At 42.0% G+C, this 18,066-nt stretch overlaps 1 protein-coding gene across 1 annotated transcript in view; it reads left to right on the top strand.

Annotated features, from left to right (window-relative positions):
• The window catches only part of DCUN1D4 (defective in cullin neddylation 1 domain containing 4), a 71,367-nt gene that overhangs the window by 41,386 nt on the left and 11,915 nt on the right, over window positions 1–18,066 (top strand). The window contains 3 exon segments of the mRNA XM_082728386.1: window positions 441–511; window positions 4,929–5,020; window positions 11,832–11,940. Of these exon segments, the coding sequence (XP_082584512.1) occupies window positions 441–511; window positions 4,929–5,020; window positions 11,832–11,940 (272 nt within the window).

Genomic DNA, 18,066 nt, shown 5'->3' with positions numbered 1-18,066 from the left:
ACTGCTTGCTTTTCTCCTACGGAAGAGAAGCAATTATGTTATTTCCCAGTTAATTTTGTAAGGAATGTTATGTGGTTCCTGTTGGGTTTCCGGAGATTATTGTATATATTGAAATTATGACCAAAATAAGATAGAGCTGTGAGCTCCTTGAAAGAGAAGGAGTTGAACTCAGGTAGCCTGATCTTGAGACGCAAATTTTGTGTAGCCTGTGTCCTCAGGTTGGAAGACGTGGCAATAAACTGACTTAAATCATTGTGCAGAGCCGAATTCTTTTAAAAGTAATGGAAATTCCAGAATATTTTATAGTTTATACTTGGTGACTTCTTTTTTTCAGAAAGGATTATGGCCTGTGTTACTTGATTTTAGTTTCCTTTAATCATATTTTAACTGTATAACACTACTATAGGAGTAATAGTGTACCTGGTTTCATTTCATCACAGGTACCGATGATGTCGTAGGCCCTGAAGGCATGGAGAAATTCTGTGAAGACATTGGTGTCGAACCAGAAAATGTAAGTGTAGCCTATTAAGGTAGGCAAATCAGTTGACTATTTTCCTTACCTCTTTTATCCCTTGACAAATAAAACAACAGTAAAAACGTAACGGTGTGTATTAGTTTTATGAAGCAATCTAGGCAACAAGTTCCAATCTAATTTGATTTCTAAGCAAAATTTTTTCATTGCAGTTGGTATGGTGTGACTGGTTAGTCATTTTTTTCTTGTTTACGTTCTTGTATCTGAAAGTCCTGGTTATAATAAAGTAATTAGGCTAGATGTTTAAAAAGTGGTATGGGCCTGTGTGCCTTCAGTGGGAGATCAGTTGGGAGACTGAGTCACAGTCTATCTGTCCCCCTCTATAGGCGTTCCAGCCCAATGTAGAGTTTGTCCAGATCTTTGAATAATTCATTATTCATCAGTGTTTTGAGTAGGTTGTAATGATCAAGAATTTTTTATAGCTTTTCCACTTCTGATCAGATTTAACACAGGGATTACTTTTTAGTATATAAAGGCCCTAAATATGTCCTTAAAAAATTTAATTAGAAGTTACTTTATACACTTAATTATTTTTTCTTAATTCTTATCATCATGGTATTGTTGAACATTATTTCCTGTTCCTACATCATCTCTCTTACACTAAAATGAAAAACGGTACTCATACAAGTGTCCTGGCTCATTAACCATGCAGTCTAATATAGCATTAGCCTCCGATTTAACAAATATGTCTTCGCTCCTAAATGAATTTATGATCTAGAAGAGATCTCAAGAGATCATCCCTCTCATTCAGACTCTTCTTGGCAAGATTGCTGGTGCCCATGCTCTTAAAGACAACTGGAAATGAAGACTTAACACTTTTTCTTAAAACTTTTCTTTATCCTTAACATTTCTATGCCTCTGTCCTCCCCCAACTCCCCCCAACGCTTTACTTTTTCTAAAGAGCTTTTAGCTCATTACATGGATTTCTGTCCTTATATTTGTTATTTTAATGTGATCTAGTTCAGGGATCTTAATAAATTACTCAGCCTGCTCTAAAGGTTTAGGGACAGCAGGGCCAATACAGAGTATTTGCTTGATGAGGCCCATAGACGACTAGTCATAGACACAGAAAAGAATATTTCACCAGCTTTATGAAGGAAATCTCCTGATGGCGACTGGGCCGAGGTTGGCAGAGTGTTTTCTGGACTGAATGGTAAGAGGGATAAGAGTGAGTTGGGCCCGAGAAGGCCTGTTGGGGAAGAGGGAGTGCTGCCCTTGATTCTGGTTCTTCAAATAGCTGTACTCAGTTACAGAGAGCTACTGTTAGTATCCTTTTGTGGAGCAGTGATGAGGCCTTTAGTTCTCGATTTCTGAAGGAAAAAAAATAGTCTTGAAATGTGAAATCACACTGAAGCCCAGGAGACTGAATTCAGAATATTATCCTAGAATATTTATTAGTGTGCTTCAGTTCTAAGACACCAATAGAAGTTATGTTTTATATCATCACTAAGAAAGAAAAACATGTTGCTAAGTAAACTGATATGCATCAGTTGTGAACACGTCCCAATATCAGAAGTGTTAACATTTGAAAAATAAGTGAGGGGATATTTTTTTAAAGGTTTGTCTGCTCTGTTGACTTAGCACTTGAAAACACTTTAAAAGTAGGTTGTAGGGCACCTGGGTGGCTCAGTCATTAAGTGTCTGTCTTCGGCTCAGGTCCCAGGGTTCTGAGATCGAGCCCCACATTGGGGCTCAGTGGGAAGCAATAAATAATGAATTAAATCTTAAAAAATAAAAAAATTACAGGTTGTAAAGCCCTCTCTTTGCCTGAGACTTACAGCTTATAAAATTTAAGCAGGCTCATAAAATTCAAATGTGCTGTCATTTACTAAGGCAACAACAAAATCCTTTAAGTAATTAGCATCCTGATTAGCTACCATAAGAAAAAGTCCCATTTTGTGTAAAGAAATACTCATCGCAAATATCGACTTGGCTTTTTAGCCACATTTCTTGCATATTTGTGTGTGTGTGTATGTTTCTGTGTCCTAACCGTTGTTTTAACTTAACAAGTGTTTATGTGAACTTTAAATCTCTTCAGTAGAATATTGAGTATACATATTATGTGAGAAGATACCAAGTTTGAATTAGAAAACGTGGGTCATGTCACCTAGGTAAATTGATATGCCAGAGTCAAAATTCCAAGAAAAGCTAAGGGTTAGGGAGAGATCCACTACTGTGTATATATTTGGAAGAACGTGTAAGCTTTTTTTGGGAAGTTCTTCTGAGTAGCCTCCTGGTCTCTTAAGTTAAAATTTTTTAACCTGTTAAGCAATGGTATTTTGTGATGATACGCGTGGTATGTGGAAATATTGGTTTACTAATCAGTTCTAGCAATCTACCTAGTAATCTAGATTTTTTAATCTAAGAAACATAGTAACTTTAAAAATTGACATGTATTGATTTAATTGAGATTTGGTGCAAGGGCTTAGAGAATCAGTTCTCACAGATAATAATTTCCAAGGTGGAAATTTCACCATAAAGTCAGCATGAAGAGAAAGCTTTTCATTAATCTTGCAGTTAGAAATTAGATAAAACTGGACATTTTTAATCTACAAACTAGCTTGTTGGAGAACAAAAGGACAGACTTGCTGCATCTCCTAAATACTATTGTTCTGAAGTACTTAATGTGTGTGTTGGCTCTCAGAGGCTAATTAAATCATCTCGAGTGATTTCTAATTGACTGCTTGCCTTACTTTTTTCCTGTTATGTCATCCTCTTACCACCATCACTGTCGGACCCAGTGGGGCCATTTGGCTGGTGGCTTGATGTTTGGGGAAGTTCTTCTGGTAGCTGAAATGAAGCCTTCGAGTCCTGTGTAAAGAAAACATGGAACATGTTAGTCCCTGGCCAACGTTTGCAGAAACATCTGTCTTCTTCCCATTGTTTTTGCTGTGCTTACAAACAGGCAGACACGTAGTCATTTGTCAGTGTATAGCCCCAGTTCAGGACTTGGGTGTCCCTTAGGTATGGCCAACTGTCCAGAGAGAACCAGCCCCACAGAGTGGTGGGGTGGTCCTAGCAAATCCCCATCCCTCTTCTTTACCTGTCTAGGGATGACCTCCTTTCCTTTTCAGTTACTCCTCGTCTTATGTTGGGTCTTTGAGGTAGACGAGATGGGAAGGCTTCCTCCTCTTCCACACTCATGGATGGGCAGGGTCAGCTCTGTCGCTGTGCGGAGCCCTGGATAGTTAGAAGCTGGACATGCCTTTGAAACGTTGGCTTCATACCTTCAGGCATTCATTAAGCTCACCATCAGGAGCTGTGGGCCGTCTCTCTAAAGCTGCTAAGTGATAAGCTGTGCCGTAAACAAGAGTTTTTGCGGTTCCTGATACCGCGTTTCCGAGGGTTCCCTAGAAGCCTGAGAAGTGATTGGGCTGGGCCACTCAGCCTGTGCTCGGTCCAGGCACCATGCTTTTTCAAGTGGAATGTTGGGCTCCTCTCAGATAATTTTCCTCCAGTCTATACAGTTAAATTCACAAACATTATTGTGTGTCTGTGATATGACTCCATTATTACATGACCCATCAACCGCCTTTTTATTTTTGTAGCCTGCCGCTCTGCACCTGCTCTTTTCACTTAGTAAACCTTGGAGATTGTTCCCCATTTCTGCTGATGGCTCTACTTCATGTGTCTTAATGGTGGCATAGTATTTCTTTGTGCGGAAAGCATTCAACGAGGAAGTATTTAATTAGGCCCTTATTAATAGATGTGTGGTGGTTCTCAGGCTTTTGATACTGTAAGTAATACTGCAGAAAATATTGTTGAATAATAACATCTTTGTATACATGTATCTGTAAGGTAACTTTCCGTAAGTGGAGTTGCTGGGTCAGTAACTGGTTTTAATTTTGGTAAATATTGCGGAATTGCGCTCTGGAGTGGTTAATGGCTTTACACTTGCACTGTCATGCGTTGTAAGAGTTCATGTTCCTCCCAGCCTTTGTCAACAGACGGATGATCAAACTTTTTTTAAGATGTTTTCCAAACTAGGGACGCCTGGGTGGCTCAGTTGGTTGGATAACTGCCTTCGGCTCAGGTCATGATCCCGGAGTCCCAGGATCGAGTCCCGCATCGGGCTCCCAGCTCCACGGGGAGTCTGCTTCTCTCTCTGACCTTCTCCTCGCTCATGTTCTCTCTCACTGTCTCTCTCTCAAATAAAATCTTAAAAAAAAAAAGAGCTTCAGAAAATTTAAAAAAAAAAAAAAGAAATTGCTAAAAAAAAAAAAAAAGATGTTTTCCAAACTAGAACGCATCTTTGAAGTTACCCTGTTCATATTTCAATGACTAAACTACCGTAAACACAGGCATCTGGAAAGTTGTTGATATGTTTTAATTCCTCAGATCTGTCATTCTGATTTGATTGGTTGTTCTAATTTTTGGTTTGTTTGTCTTTATACAGGTAGTTATGCTTGTCCTAGCTTGGAAATTGGATGCACAAAACATGGGTTATTTCACTCTGCAGGAATGGTTGAAAGGAATGACTTCTCTACAGTAAGTCCCGAGGCTGCCCTGGGAGTGGATTTGTGGGGGAGGCCTCCCTGCACTTCCCAGCTGGCTGTTTCTAAGGGAGGTTAGGGAGCCCGGGCTGGGTGACTGGAGGAAGCCAGGTGATCTGGCAGACTTCATCTGTGGCCCTAGGTGTAAAGACCAAATCCCATTTTTACCTGGTGAAGAGGACATTATGCATGAATTTAAATTAAAATTTGTATGGAATGTATATTGTTTATTTTAGTATTCTTCTAGAGCAGATCTGCCCAATAGAAGCCTCTTCTCATAGATGTGAACCAGTGTGTCATTTTAAACTTTCTAATAGTTCCATTAATAAAGGTTAAAAGAAACAGGTAAAATTAATTTTAATATATTTTATTTAACTCCAAATATCCAAACTGTTATTATTCCAATGTATAATCAGTATTTTAAAAATTAATGAGCTGCTCTTTTTTTCATATTAAATCTTCCAACTCTGGTGCATGTTTTACATTTCTGGTCCACCTCAGTTTGCATTAATTGCATCTGAAGAGCTCGGTGGCCACGTGTGTCTGGTTGCTGTCCTATCAGCACAGACTTAAAGCTTAAACAGTAAAGGCGTAATAGCATCCGGCTTTCAGGTAGGGGGAAGACTTTGACTTGAGTTTAACTTAGAAATGAAAATATTTGATATCTTCTATTTTATATAATCTGATGTTAGCTTTGGGGAAAAATGGAACTTCATTACGCTGGTAATTAAAAAGTGATAATAATGATTCTATTTGTATTACCTGAGCCAGAATAAGGGGAAAAAAAAAAACACAAAAAACCCAGTGGTTTTATGAGTTCACTTTCCACGCATGCGTGTGTGTGTGTGAGTGAGGGAGAGCACACACTAAGAGTTTCATTCAAGGAAACAGTTGTTACCCTCTGCTGGGCACTGAAGGATACGGTTGGGACGGGTACGTAAATATTTCATGGTCCTAGAAGGTAAAGTGCTGATTCTAAACATGGTAACTTTGATCTTTTTTTTTTGCACTTCAACTTGGAATAATAGACTTTGATATTTATTGGATTGACATTGGAGTGGAAATGGTTTTATGGTTTTATTGAAACAATTTGGAACTTGCCAACTTACTAGCGTCATACATTTGTTACTGATAAAAATGCTGTCTTTGCACCTGGCTGTAGTAGTTGATTACGTTTTCACAGCTGCCTGGTGAAGAAGACAGATCAGGCTTTCTCCTGCACATTTTACAAATGAGGAAACTGAGGCTAGGCAGGGGTACATGATAAAAGGGGCAGAAAGGAGAAGAAGGCCCCAGACTTCTGATTCTCAAGTCAACATTCTTCCTGTATCACCTATTGTCTGATGGCGAATGAGTTTTAGGTAAAAGTCAATAGCACGGTGCCTAGAGTTTGAGGGATTAAGTCCTCTGAAATCTCTTTTAAAAATTGTGTTTTTGGTGTTGGGCACATCTCCTTGACAGTTTTACATCTACTCACTTCCATGGTTTTCCTCGCTGTCTTTCTCTGCTGCCTTCCGAACACGGCACAGGATGGCTGCTCCATTATAGGATCCTTGTCTTGATGATGGCATGGCCATATCAAGGTTTTATTTCATATCAAGTCTTCAGAGGAGGCACCGTTCTTATTTTTCAGACGCACTTTCATTTGTCTTAAGAGGGAGTGTAGAATATCCAATTTACATCATTCTGGATTCTTCTTGACATTTGCCTTTACCAAAGAAAGTTACACAATGCCAGGGTTTTCCCATGTGGGGGCCACCTTCGCTGGGAAGTGCGCAGCTCCCTGGAGGAGGTGTGCGTATGTTCGGGGGGTGCAGAGGGGGATTACAGGAACCCTGCTAGTCCTTCGTTGGGAGCCCTGGTTAACACTTGGTGTGACACACTTGGTGGCAGATGTGTTCCTGTACGAAACTTGGTCCTTCCCATTTGGGGCGGAATGACAAGCCCGGCCACTCAGGACACTGAGAAGCCTGCTTTCTTTCCTCCTTGTGCAGCTCTGAGACAGCTTTCCCCATGACGAGGGAAGAGATAATTACTCGGAATAACCTCTAAGGTTCTTTATAGTTCAGAATTAGCATTTTCATCTTGTCAAGTTTTAAGAACCTCCACTCCCCCTCCCTCGGACCTCCCTAGAGGCATCATTTGTTTAGCAAGTATTTGAATGGCCGGGTCGTGCCAAGAGCAGTGTTTCTACATCCTAGGGAAACAAAGTCCATGAACAAGACAGTCCGTTCAGGGCAGGGTCTCGGAAGCAAAGTTCAGGCAAAAGATCTAAAAGTAATAAGGCCACTTTTCTCTAGGCTTCTTGAATTGAGTAAGAACTGTGTTTATACGGTGTGCACGCCCAGTAAATATGGACAAGAAGTACATAAGGATGGAAACTAATCACTCAGGCTGGAAAGACAGAAGGTGGTCCATCTTCTGAATTACTTGTTTTGTCTTCTGTTTTGGATTTTTTTTTTCTTTTTTGCTCTCTTTTAGTTTTATTAAACGTGCCTAGGGAAGTATTTTGAACTCAAAGTGGAATTAAAATTATATGACAGTACCTGTATTTATAAAATTTTAGTATATTTGATGAAAATGCTAAGCTTAAAAAAAAATGGTTACTGTACAGTGGGAACGTGCCAAAGACAGACAGCCCATGGGTTTTGGAACCAGAGGTTTGAATGAGCTCCGCCACTTCCTGGGTGTCTCCGCCAGCGCCTCTCGAATCAGGAAGGGGGAGTGGTGCGCTGTGGTTCACACCTGAGCTCTCAGAACTCTGCCCGGCCCCACCGGGGCCTTGTTTCGTGAGTGTTGGAAGGAGTGACAGCAGCTGGTGGGGCACAGTCATTGCTAAGCTTTGTAGATCATTCTCAGTCAGAAGGCACAGCTCATTTCAGTCGACTCTTTGTTTTGCTTATCGCCTTATTGCAACATATAGGCTTTAGGTTACCTCTGATGAATTAAGCTTATAGGGATGTTTACCCTAAACAGAACAAAACAGTGTCAGAGAGGTAGCTGACTCAGCATAGAGCTGATGAGGCGCCAGAAAAATACCTGTGGCTAAGTGAAGGGGTAAAGGCCTTTCCCCAGGTAATAGAGAATTTACTTTTGGTTTCAGAACCTTTGAGGCTTATTGTTCCAGTTTCTGGTGCTTCTGAGTCTGTTACAGGAGCAAAATCACAAAAGAAACCATCCCACGATAGGTGCACATTTTGTTTTGGGAGGTGATGTCCCTGAGTGGAGTGGCATGGTCTGTCACTCTTGGGCTTGGGCCAATAGGAGTTTTCTCACTTGTGCTACAATGAAAAGCAGGGAAGATGGGCTGAAGATGTGACTGCTTTCTGGAAAGTCTCTGGCGGCTCGCTTCAGTGCCCCAAACTGGTTTCTTCACAGGCCCTGCACGTGATCTTGTGGAGTGACCACTAGATGGCGATCTGTGGCTCAAACAGGGTCGCTCAGCGGCCTGTTCCCTGATGGGGGTCAGTCTAGAGACTGTGTGGCAGGACCCCCCCTTTTTAAAATTAAATTACATTAAATTAAATTTTATTTTATTTTATTTTATTTTTAATTTTATTTTTTCAGTGTCCCAAGATTCGTTGTTTATGCACAACACCCAGTGCTCCATGTAATAGGTGCCCTCCTTAATACCTACCACCAGGCTCACGCATCCTCCTGCCCCCCTCCCTTCCAAAACCCTCAGTTTGTTTCTCAGAGTCCACAGTCTCTCATGGTTTGTCTCCCCCTCCGGTTTCCCCCAATTCACTTTTCCTTTCCTCTTCCCAATGTCCTCCGAATTATTCCTTATGCTCCACATGTAAGTGAAACCATATGATAATTGACTCTCTCTGCTTGACTTATTTCACTCAGCATAATCTCTTCCAGTCCCATCCATGTTGATACAAAAGTTGGGTATTCGTCCTTTCTGATGGAGGCATAATATTCCATTGTATATATGGATTATGTCTTTATCCATTCGTCCATTGAAGGGCATCTTGGCTCTTTCCACAGCTTGGTGATTGTGGCCATTGCTGCTGCGAACACTGGGGTACATATCAGGGCCCCTTTTTAAGCAGATTAAACCCTTTATTGATGATATTAGCCCTAAACCACATCACTGTCTTCGGTACATCCACGAAGTGAAAATTTTACTTCAGGCATTTTATGCTTTACACTCCAGACAGGAGCTCTGGGTGTCTTTCAAGCAGAAGGATGTCTTTGGCCGGGGTGGGGGCAGGACTCGCAGGCAGGCAACTGAGCTTCATTCACGTTTGGCCTTGTGGTCCTGCCTGAAGATTCGCAGCTCCTTCCTTTTCTGTTAGCTGTGCAGCTAGAGCTCTTGTCTAGATGAGTGGTCCCTGCCCTCGAATCTGTTGCAACAAACATCTTTCTTCTTCCTCTCATTGGGCAGGAGTCCCCTAAACCACCTGCCCATATCTGGCTGATGTCCTGTGGCTTTGGTCCTTCACCTGCCCTTCCTGTGAAGAGCAGAGACCTCGGCCTTAAATGTTTGGGGGTTAGCTGGTTGCTCTCCTCTTTGACCCTCCCCCATATTATTATTAATAAAATATTATTAGTTATGTATATATAAACAATAAATCAAACCATACAGTAGAATGCCCAATGCAGAGATAGCTTGTTCCCTAGACTCCCACTTACTGCTTTTCTTATATGACCTTTGAGCCACTGTTCACCCCACATTTGGGGTCTGACACTAGATCTATCTAGGCTAGCAACATCTTTTTTTTTTTTTTTTTAGTCTTCCCCAATCTTTCTCCATAGAGATCCAGAGTGGGCTTTTCAAGATGCAGGCCCAGTTATTGTGGTCTCTCCCATGGTGTAAAGGGTGGCTTCCATTTTTTTTTCTAGCATTCAATTAAAAAAACAAAACAGTCTGGACCGCAAAACCCTTTACAGCCTGGCCCCACCTCCCTTTAACTTCCCCTCTTCATCTACCCTGTCTAGTCACAGTGGTTTCCTTTTCATCTTAACTTGGCATGCCCCCCTTCTGTCACTGGGCCTTTGCACGTGCTGTTCCTTTTATCTGAAAGACCCTCTCTGCTAAAAATATTTGCTGTCTGCTTTTAACTGTCAGCAAACATTTCAGTCCCTTCAAGAAGCCTTCTCTGACTTCTAAAATACTCTAATTGTTATCTTTTTTTTTTTTTTTTTTTTACTTTCTAAACATCAGGAAGAAATAGAGGACATTCTAAATTGTTGTAGATTCATAGAAATGAAGCATTTACTCTAATTTTTGGCTTTTAAATATTTTATTATCTCATTAGATTATGGGAACTGTTTTGTAGTTAGCTACAAAAAAAAAACCTTTAGAGATTTATTGCTAAAAATAGATCAGTGTGCTCTAGTATGAATCATATTTTAGTTTATCAAGTATGTAAAATGTTTACTTTGATAAGACTTATAGTATGCATTATTTATACTTAGTAAGAAGCACATCCAGCATTGAAAAGGTTAATATCACTGGTGGAAGTGGTGACTCTTGGTTCTCCTTTTTAAGGGCTAGATATTAGGAACAGAAAATCAGTTTGTAAAAATAGCCAATTAGTCTGCTTCCTTAGGAAAAATAAACCGTGTGTTATTTACCTGTAAAAAATGGGTTTTTATCACCAAAGCTTCCTGGAGAAATAGCTGATTTCAGGTCTAGGGTAGAGATAGTACAAAGTGAGCTAGGATGTCTTGTGCCAGAAGCAAGGACGTGCTCAGAGACTGACGGGGACATGTCAGAAGGACAGTGGCACCAGCTTGGAGGGGCTGCTGCCCAAATGAGGACAATTTGTGCATCACAAAGACGAAAGGCAATGCAAGATTATAACACTGAATAAAAAGCAAAAATCCTTAAGTCCAGAAGAGAAGAAAGGGGGTGAGTAGAACTTCTCTTTATAGAAGAGCTCCAGCCGGTAGTGTCACAGCAGGAGAGAGTCAGGAAAATCACCATTTCACATCTTCAAATTTGAAGTCGATTCAAGCAGGTGGGTGCTAAAGCCACCGGATGAAAGTTGTTGAGGAACAGGATTCAGTCTCAAGATAGCAGCCCATAAATTTTATACCATTTCAGAGGAGGGAAAGTACCTGTTAGTGGAGAATCTGGGGGATGGTACTTAAATTGAATGAAGCAATTTAGAATCACTCACAATGGGCCAGACTGACATTAGGAGCTTCCCCGCGGGACACAGGGAGAAGGATCTCATGAGCAGTGTTCTTACCATAAGTAGTTAGCTGAAGTATAATCCTAGGGAAATTATCTGACAAACTGGGATTCTGCAGAACGACTTTTTTCGAAAATGGCATTGTCAAGAAAGACAGAAAAAGGCAGGACGTCCTTCTAGAGACTAAGGAGATAAACAGCTAAACACAGTACATGAGCTTTGATTGGATCCTGGATCAAGAAAAAGCATCTATAAAGAAAATTGGGGGAACAGTTGGAAGTTTTGTATATGGGTTGTACATTAGCTAAGAAAGTTGACATTGGTAAAATATTAAGAGTGATGATGGTATTCATACGTTTAGGATTGAAGCGTCGTAATGTTGGCCAGCTACTTTGAAGTAGTAGCTGGTACGGGAAAAAAGTGCCTGAATGTGAGAAGGTGCAAATCTGACAGTATTTGTTATGAACCTAGGGGATGGGTATGTGGGTGCCTGTTTCCTGTCCTTTCCATTTTTATGTACATTGGAAATTTTTTTAAGTCAAAAATGTGGGAAAAATAAGATCGTCATGAATGTGTTCTTTAGATATTCTGTTTTATGTAACGACCCAGTTAAGAAAAAAACTCAGGTTATAATTTGCCTTTATTCTGTTTTTCTAGATGTGATACAACAGAAAAACTCAGAAATACTTTGGAATACTTAAGATCATTATTAAATGATTCTACAAACTTTAAACTTATTTACAGATATGCATTTGACTTTGCACGGGTGAGTTCTCTGGAGCCTCTCCAGATGTTCCCCTCCCCCACCCCCTTTTCTTATTGCCTTTTGAGGTTTGTTTTTACATGCTGCAAGCAACAAAGTTGAGTAAGTTACTCCCAGGATGCTAGTTAGAACTTCTTTCTACATGTACGCTTTCTAAACTAACTGATTCTGGGCAAAAATGTAGCATGTTAGCAGAAAGCTGTGATGGCAGACCTTCAGTTGTTCTTGAGATTGGCTTAGAAGTCAATTACAAATGGGCATGCGGTAGACCGTTTTCTTAAATGTCTTTGAGACAGGCTTGGGAAAGCTTGTCATTCTGGTGAAACAGCAGACCTTCACCCATTGAGTTACCGGAGTAAGCCACTCAGGTAGAATCCAGCTTCCCTCTGGGTGCTGTGTTGTGTTTGGGAATCGTTTGAAGTTTAGACCCAAGCGCATTCCAGTGAACGTGACTCAGACATAATTTCTAGTCATCGTGCTGAAAAGTGAGCAATCTTGTTTGTCACGTGGTGAGGCCCATCTGAGTGTGTGACCGTGGTTCTGCTGGAGTGAATGAAGTCTCGTTTTCTCAGCCGAGTCACCGTGGGTGGGGAGTCCCGAGGCTCGGGCTGGCGCTGTGTTCATTCACACACAGCCCACGGCCCATACGGTTATACTCTATTCAGGAACGGTGTTGCGGTCTCTGTTAGGCTTGTGCATTTGGTGGATTCAGGTGACGAGGCTTTCTTGATTGATTGGGTTTTAAAGCAGAGAGTTCAGGGACAGAGAACTCTTTTTTTTTTTTTTTTTTTTAAACATAATCACCATGCTGATCTTTTTCCCTTTTTACATGCGTTAACTCTGGTAGGTCAGCCCCAAGGGTTTACTTGATGGTAAATTCTGGTGCATCTGTAATAACACATTAGTAGTTCTCTAACATGGCCTCATTTGTGAATTTTTGCATTTCTATAACCTACCAATAAAATCACAACACATCAAAGTTTATGTTAGAAATGATATGGTGCAGCTCAGACACAGTGTTGTACTAAATGGCATTTGTGAAGTTGTACATGGGAGTTATTTGCCTGATGCTTTTAGAATAGCTACATGGTTTTTAGGATTAACCATTTTATTACATGAGACCGGGTTCCTCCCAGAGTCCGCTGTTCTTGCTGTATGGGCGAAGTGTGTTTCAAAGCATTACAGCTTCTCACCAAAATAAGCCCTGTTTTCTAGCTTTTCTGTTTGGGGGTCAGAGATTGCCACACACCCGCTGCTTTAGCCTCGAGTTCCATTTTACTCCTCGCCCCGGCTTGCCGCATCCGTGGCCCGTGAGTGTGGCCTGTCAGTGTGGCCTGTCAGTGTGGTCTGTCGCAGAAGCCCCCTTTGCTGGCCTCTTCCTTGGTGCTTCCACCACAGCCTCACCACTCGAGGCCCTAGTTACTCCAGGCCTGCGCTGCCACAGTCACCTGGTTTCCACATCCTGTCACTTCTCATCCAGCATCCCGTCAGGAGGGTGTCCCTCGTCTGCCTTCAGCCCCAGGGTCACCGGGCCACCTTCCGGCTCTGCAGAGCCTTCCTTCCGCCCCCTGGGCCTTCAGGGTATGTCGTGCTTCGCCATGTGTTCGGTGTGGCTGTCCCCCAACACACAGTGCGTGACAAGCAGGGGTGGGTTCAGCCTCCTTCCCAGAGGAGGGGAGTGGGCTGCGGAGAAGCAGAGACATTGCACCATGGTCGCGCCGTCCATCAGCAGTAGATCCGGACTCAAACCCAGGGTCAGGTCCCACGTCCAGGCCACGGGGCCCTCGGGTTTCCTTTCTCATGGGACACGTGTTGTGACGTCCAGCCCGCTGTTTGCTGAACCTGCTCTGGCCTTTCTGCTTCCTGCCTTCCGCCATCGGGCCCCCCGCCCGGAGCCCTGCTTGCGCTCCCACAGCTCTCTGCCGCCTCGGGCTTCTGGGCCCAGCCACCCGCATCCCCTTGTCCCCTTGCCCACAGCCTCCCCTGCCCCCGACCCCCCGCCCCCCGCCCACCACTGCTGCTGCCTCCAGCGCGGCTGTGGGGTTTGGGCACGGGCCTGCCTTGTCTGGGACGCAGCCAGGGAGTCGGCATTTTCCTTCGTTGCATCCCCAGTCGCAGCCAGCAGAGATCCTTCCTTTACTGAGCGCTGCCAGTGAACTCCTCTTACCGGTAGGGAAGATGAGTAACTGCCGCCCACATTAGTCCTCACCAGACACATTCAGTTGGGCCAAATTACGCTCTGAGATGGCTTTGTCATTGGACCCTTCGGTTCGGTTTGCGTCACCGCATCCGCCATTTTGAGGTGTTGTACGTGTTTTCGTTGGCATTCAGTTCAAGATATTCTCCATTTTCTCTTGTGATTTCTTCTTTGACACGTTGGTTATTTAGAAACGTGTCGTTGGTGTTATTTTCCACGTATTTAGGGCTTTCTAGGTAATCCTCGCGGTGATCCCTGGTTGAATTCTGTTGTGGTCCGAGCACACACAGCACGTGTCATTTCAGTTCACCACACGTGTGGAGACTTGGTCTGCGGTCCAGAACACAACCTGCCGCGATGAATGTGTTTTTGTGTAAAACGCATAAAGAATGGGTATCCTGCAGCTGTTGGGTGAAGTGTTTTACGGCGGTCAGTTAGGTGGCGCGGGTTGATAGTGTTGTTCCGGTCTTCTCTGACCTTCCCGTTACCTGCCTTCTGGGTTGTGTCCGTTACCGAGAGGAGCGATGAACTCTCCAGCTTTATTCCTCCTGTCGTTTTCATCACGTATTCTGAAGTGCAGACGTTAGGTGTACATACAGTTCATATGGTTGCAGATTTTTAAAGCATTGATCCTTTAGTATCATGAAATGTCTCTTTATCTCCCGTAATGTTCCTTGTTCGGAATATAGTTTCCTATGGATAACATATAGACAGTCTGAAAATACCCTCTCAAGATGCTTAAACCATGTACATTTAATGTAATTATCGGTATGGTTAAACTTACGTGTCCTATAGTATTTTTTTCCCTGTTTGTCTCATCTGTTTTGTTCCTTTTTCCCCTTTATCATGATTTCTTGGATTGAGGTATTTTTTTAAATGGTCCCATTTTAATCATTCCATTCCAGCATTGCCTTAATAGCTGCCTCTCTGTTTCATTTTTCTTGTGGTTGCTCTAGGCTTGATGTATACATCTTTATATTTTCACAATCTACAAATAATATTTTACCACTTTATGTATAATGCAAGAACCTTTACAATAGCAGACTTTCCTTTTGCCCTCCCATACTCTCTGCTACTGCTGTGGGACATTGTACTTACTTGTCCTATAAATTTCACAGTATATTGTCTTAGTCTGTTCAGGCTACTATAACAGATACCAGAGACTAAGTAGCTTATTAAGTAACAGAAATCTTTCTTGCAGTTCTGGAGGCTGGGAAGGCCAGGGTCAAGGTGCCAGCAGGTTAGGTCTCTGGTGGTTGCCTGAAGCCTGATCTTGGATGGCTCTCTGCTGTACCCTCACGTGGCAGAGGGGAAGAGGGAGTTCTCTGGGGTCTCCTCCTTTTAGAATGGCATTCACCTCCAGCCTCATGACCTAACCACCTCTCAAAGGCCACATCTCCTAATACCCATGACCTTGGGGGTTAGGATTTCAACATACGAATTCAGGGGGAGCCACAAACATCAGACCATAGCATACATTGTTATCACTTTTGCTTTAAATAGACAAAGATATCTTTTATGAGCCATGTTTGTGCTCTTTGACGTAGATCCACATTTCCTCCTGGTATTCTTTGCCTTCTGCCTAAAAAATTCCCTTTAACATTCCTCATAGTACAGACTTTCTGGCGGTGAGTTCTCTAAAGTTAATTTGCCTTCGATACAGGAGGTGCTTCTCTGGATAAAAGATTAGAGATTGACTGTTAATATTCTTTAAATGATCTCTTTCCCTTGTCTTCTGTCTTAGTTTCCGATGAGAAGTCTGATGTTCATTTTTCCGTTGAACATAGTGTTTTGTAGCTGGTTTTATTCATTTTCCCTCCTTTCTGGCGAGTAGATTACGATATGCCCTGGCATAATTTTCCTTCTGTTCATTCTGGTTAGGGTTTGTTCAGTTTTTTGAATGTGTGGACTTACAGTTTGTATTACGTTGGGAAAATTGTCAGCTCTTGTTTCTTCAGCATTTTTTCTGTTCCCCCTTTCTGTCTTTCTGGGTCAGGAGTTAACACCTGTGTTAGAAGCTTGATTTTTGTTCCACAAGCCAGTGATTCCATGTTCAGTTTTGGGGTCTCCCCTTACCCTTTGTAATATTTCTTACGATGCCTGCTAATACTGATTTTTTTCTTCTTCAGTGTCTAATTCTGCTGTTAATCCTGGCCTGTTTATTTATCATTTTAGGTGCTGTATTTTTCAGTTGGAGAAGTTCCATCTGAGCCTTTTTTATATCCATTTCTCTCCTCGTTATGTGATAATATCTTCTACCTTCTTGAACATCTAGAACATGTTTATGACAGGTGTTTTAAAAACTCCGTTTCCTGGTACCATCACGTCTCTCGTTTTTACGTATCTTTCTATTCCTTAATTTTTGTCTTGATTGTGATCATATTTGACAAGTTCTCTGCATTCCTAGTAGTTTTTTTTTTTTTTTTTTGGCTTTTGATTGGATGCCAGGTGTTATTGGTTCCTGAGTTTTGTTGTATTCCTTTAAATAAGATTGAGCTTAAGCATTTTCCTGGTGTACAGTTATAGTTCCTTGGAACCAGACTGATCCTATGAAAGTCGTGGTCTGGAGCAACCTTCAGTTTTGGGATGATTCAACCCCACTGGTAAGTCTCTTTTGAGGTTCTACCCAAGGCCATGTGTATTAGATCTTTCCACTGTAGCTGGTGGGAACACAGGGTTTTCCCCAGCCCTGCGGAGGTCTGGGACTTTCTTCTTACTCCTTTTCAGTGAGTGGTTGCTGCCTTCCCTGCACTCAGTCTCTTCTCGCACTTGCACAGATAAGTCCTTGGCCAATGACCAGGGGAGACACTCTATGGATTTCCAGATACCTCTCTGTGTAGGCCCCCACCTTGCTGGTATTTTGTCCCACAAATCATAATCACCTTTGCCTCCTTGAACTACAGCCTCTGTCCTTTCCAACTCAGCAAGAACCCCTGGGCTTGGTTTGGCTTCTTCCTCCTGTGTTCTGGGTTGGAACCTGCCTCAGAACAATGAGCAGGTATCACCCTAGGCCTTCTGTCCTATCTCCTTCTAGCGGTCATGGTCCTGTGCTGCCTGTTGTCCATCGTGTGACAGCCATCATTTCAGATAATTGGTCCAGTTTCCCATTCTTTCAAAGTGAGAGGGGAAATCTGATTTCTCTAACTTCATCTTGGTTGGGAAAAGTCCATCTCCTCTTTTTGCCCTCTAATATTTATTTTTTCCTTACTAAGAAAGAACTCCTAGAGGTAATAACATATAATTAACATAGCAGACCTTTTAAAAGCAAACTTTTAACAGAAATTAAGCTTTCTTATTGTTTCAGTATCCTAAGTATTCGCTATTATAAATAACAATGGTTTACGTTAAATACTTCCAATTATACTTTAATATATGAGGAAAGAAGCTATGATACAGTACCAGAAGATGGCAAGATGACCTCTTTGACATCTCTCCACCAAGATTACATAGCCCTATGAATGTGATGGGTTTTTTTCCCTCACTTTCAAACTTGTAGCCAATTAAAAATAGTGGTTTGTTGTCATTATTTTTCTAACTTAATTTTTGACTTGAACTTACTTTTATAGTCTCATGGATGTCTTAGAATTGTGAAACTTTAGAGCTGAAAGAAACCACAAGAGACCATGTGGTCCAGTGTTGTCATTATGCAGATGTTGAGACTGGAAGCCAGAGAGGAGGGAACAGCACGCAGGGCCACCCTGCCTTCCCTGACTTCACACTGTCCCCATCTTGTGGTGTCTTGGTGGAGGAAGATGGTGGAACACACACATTCAGGGGTTGAAATGGCCAATTCTTTCATACAAGTGGGCATTTTTGCAGAAGGGTTCCGCCCCCAAATGTAAATATTACTACATAAACAAGTATCATTATATGGACTCATTTAAAATAAAACAGCCATTTTTTCTTGATTCTTTTTTTAAGGATCTAGTGAG

Source organism: Mustela nivalis, assembly GCF_964662115.1.
Source record: "Mustela nivalis genome assembly, chromosome: 4".
Taxonomy (NCBI): Eukaryota; Metazoa; Chordata; class Mammalia; order Carnivora; family Mustelidae; genus Mustela; species Mustela nivalis.
The sequence above is the reverse complement of the archived record's forward strand: the minus strand, read 5'-3'. Positions and strand labels throughout refer to the sequence as shown.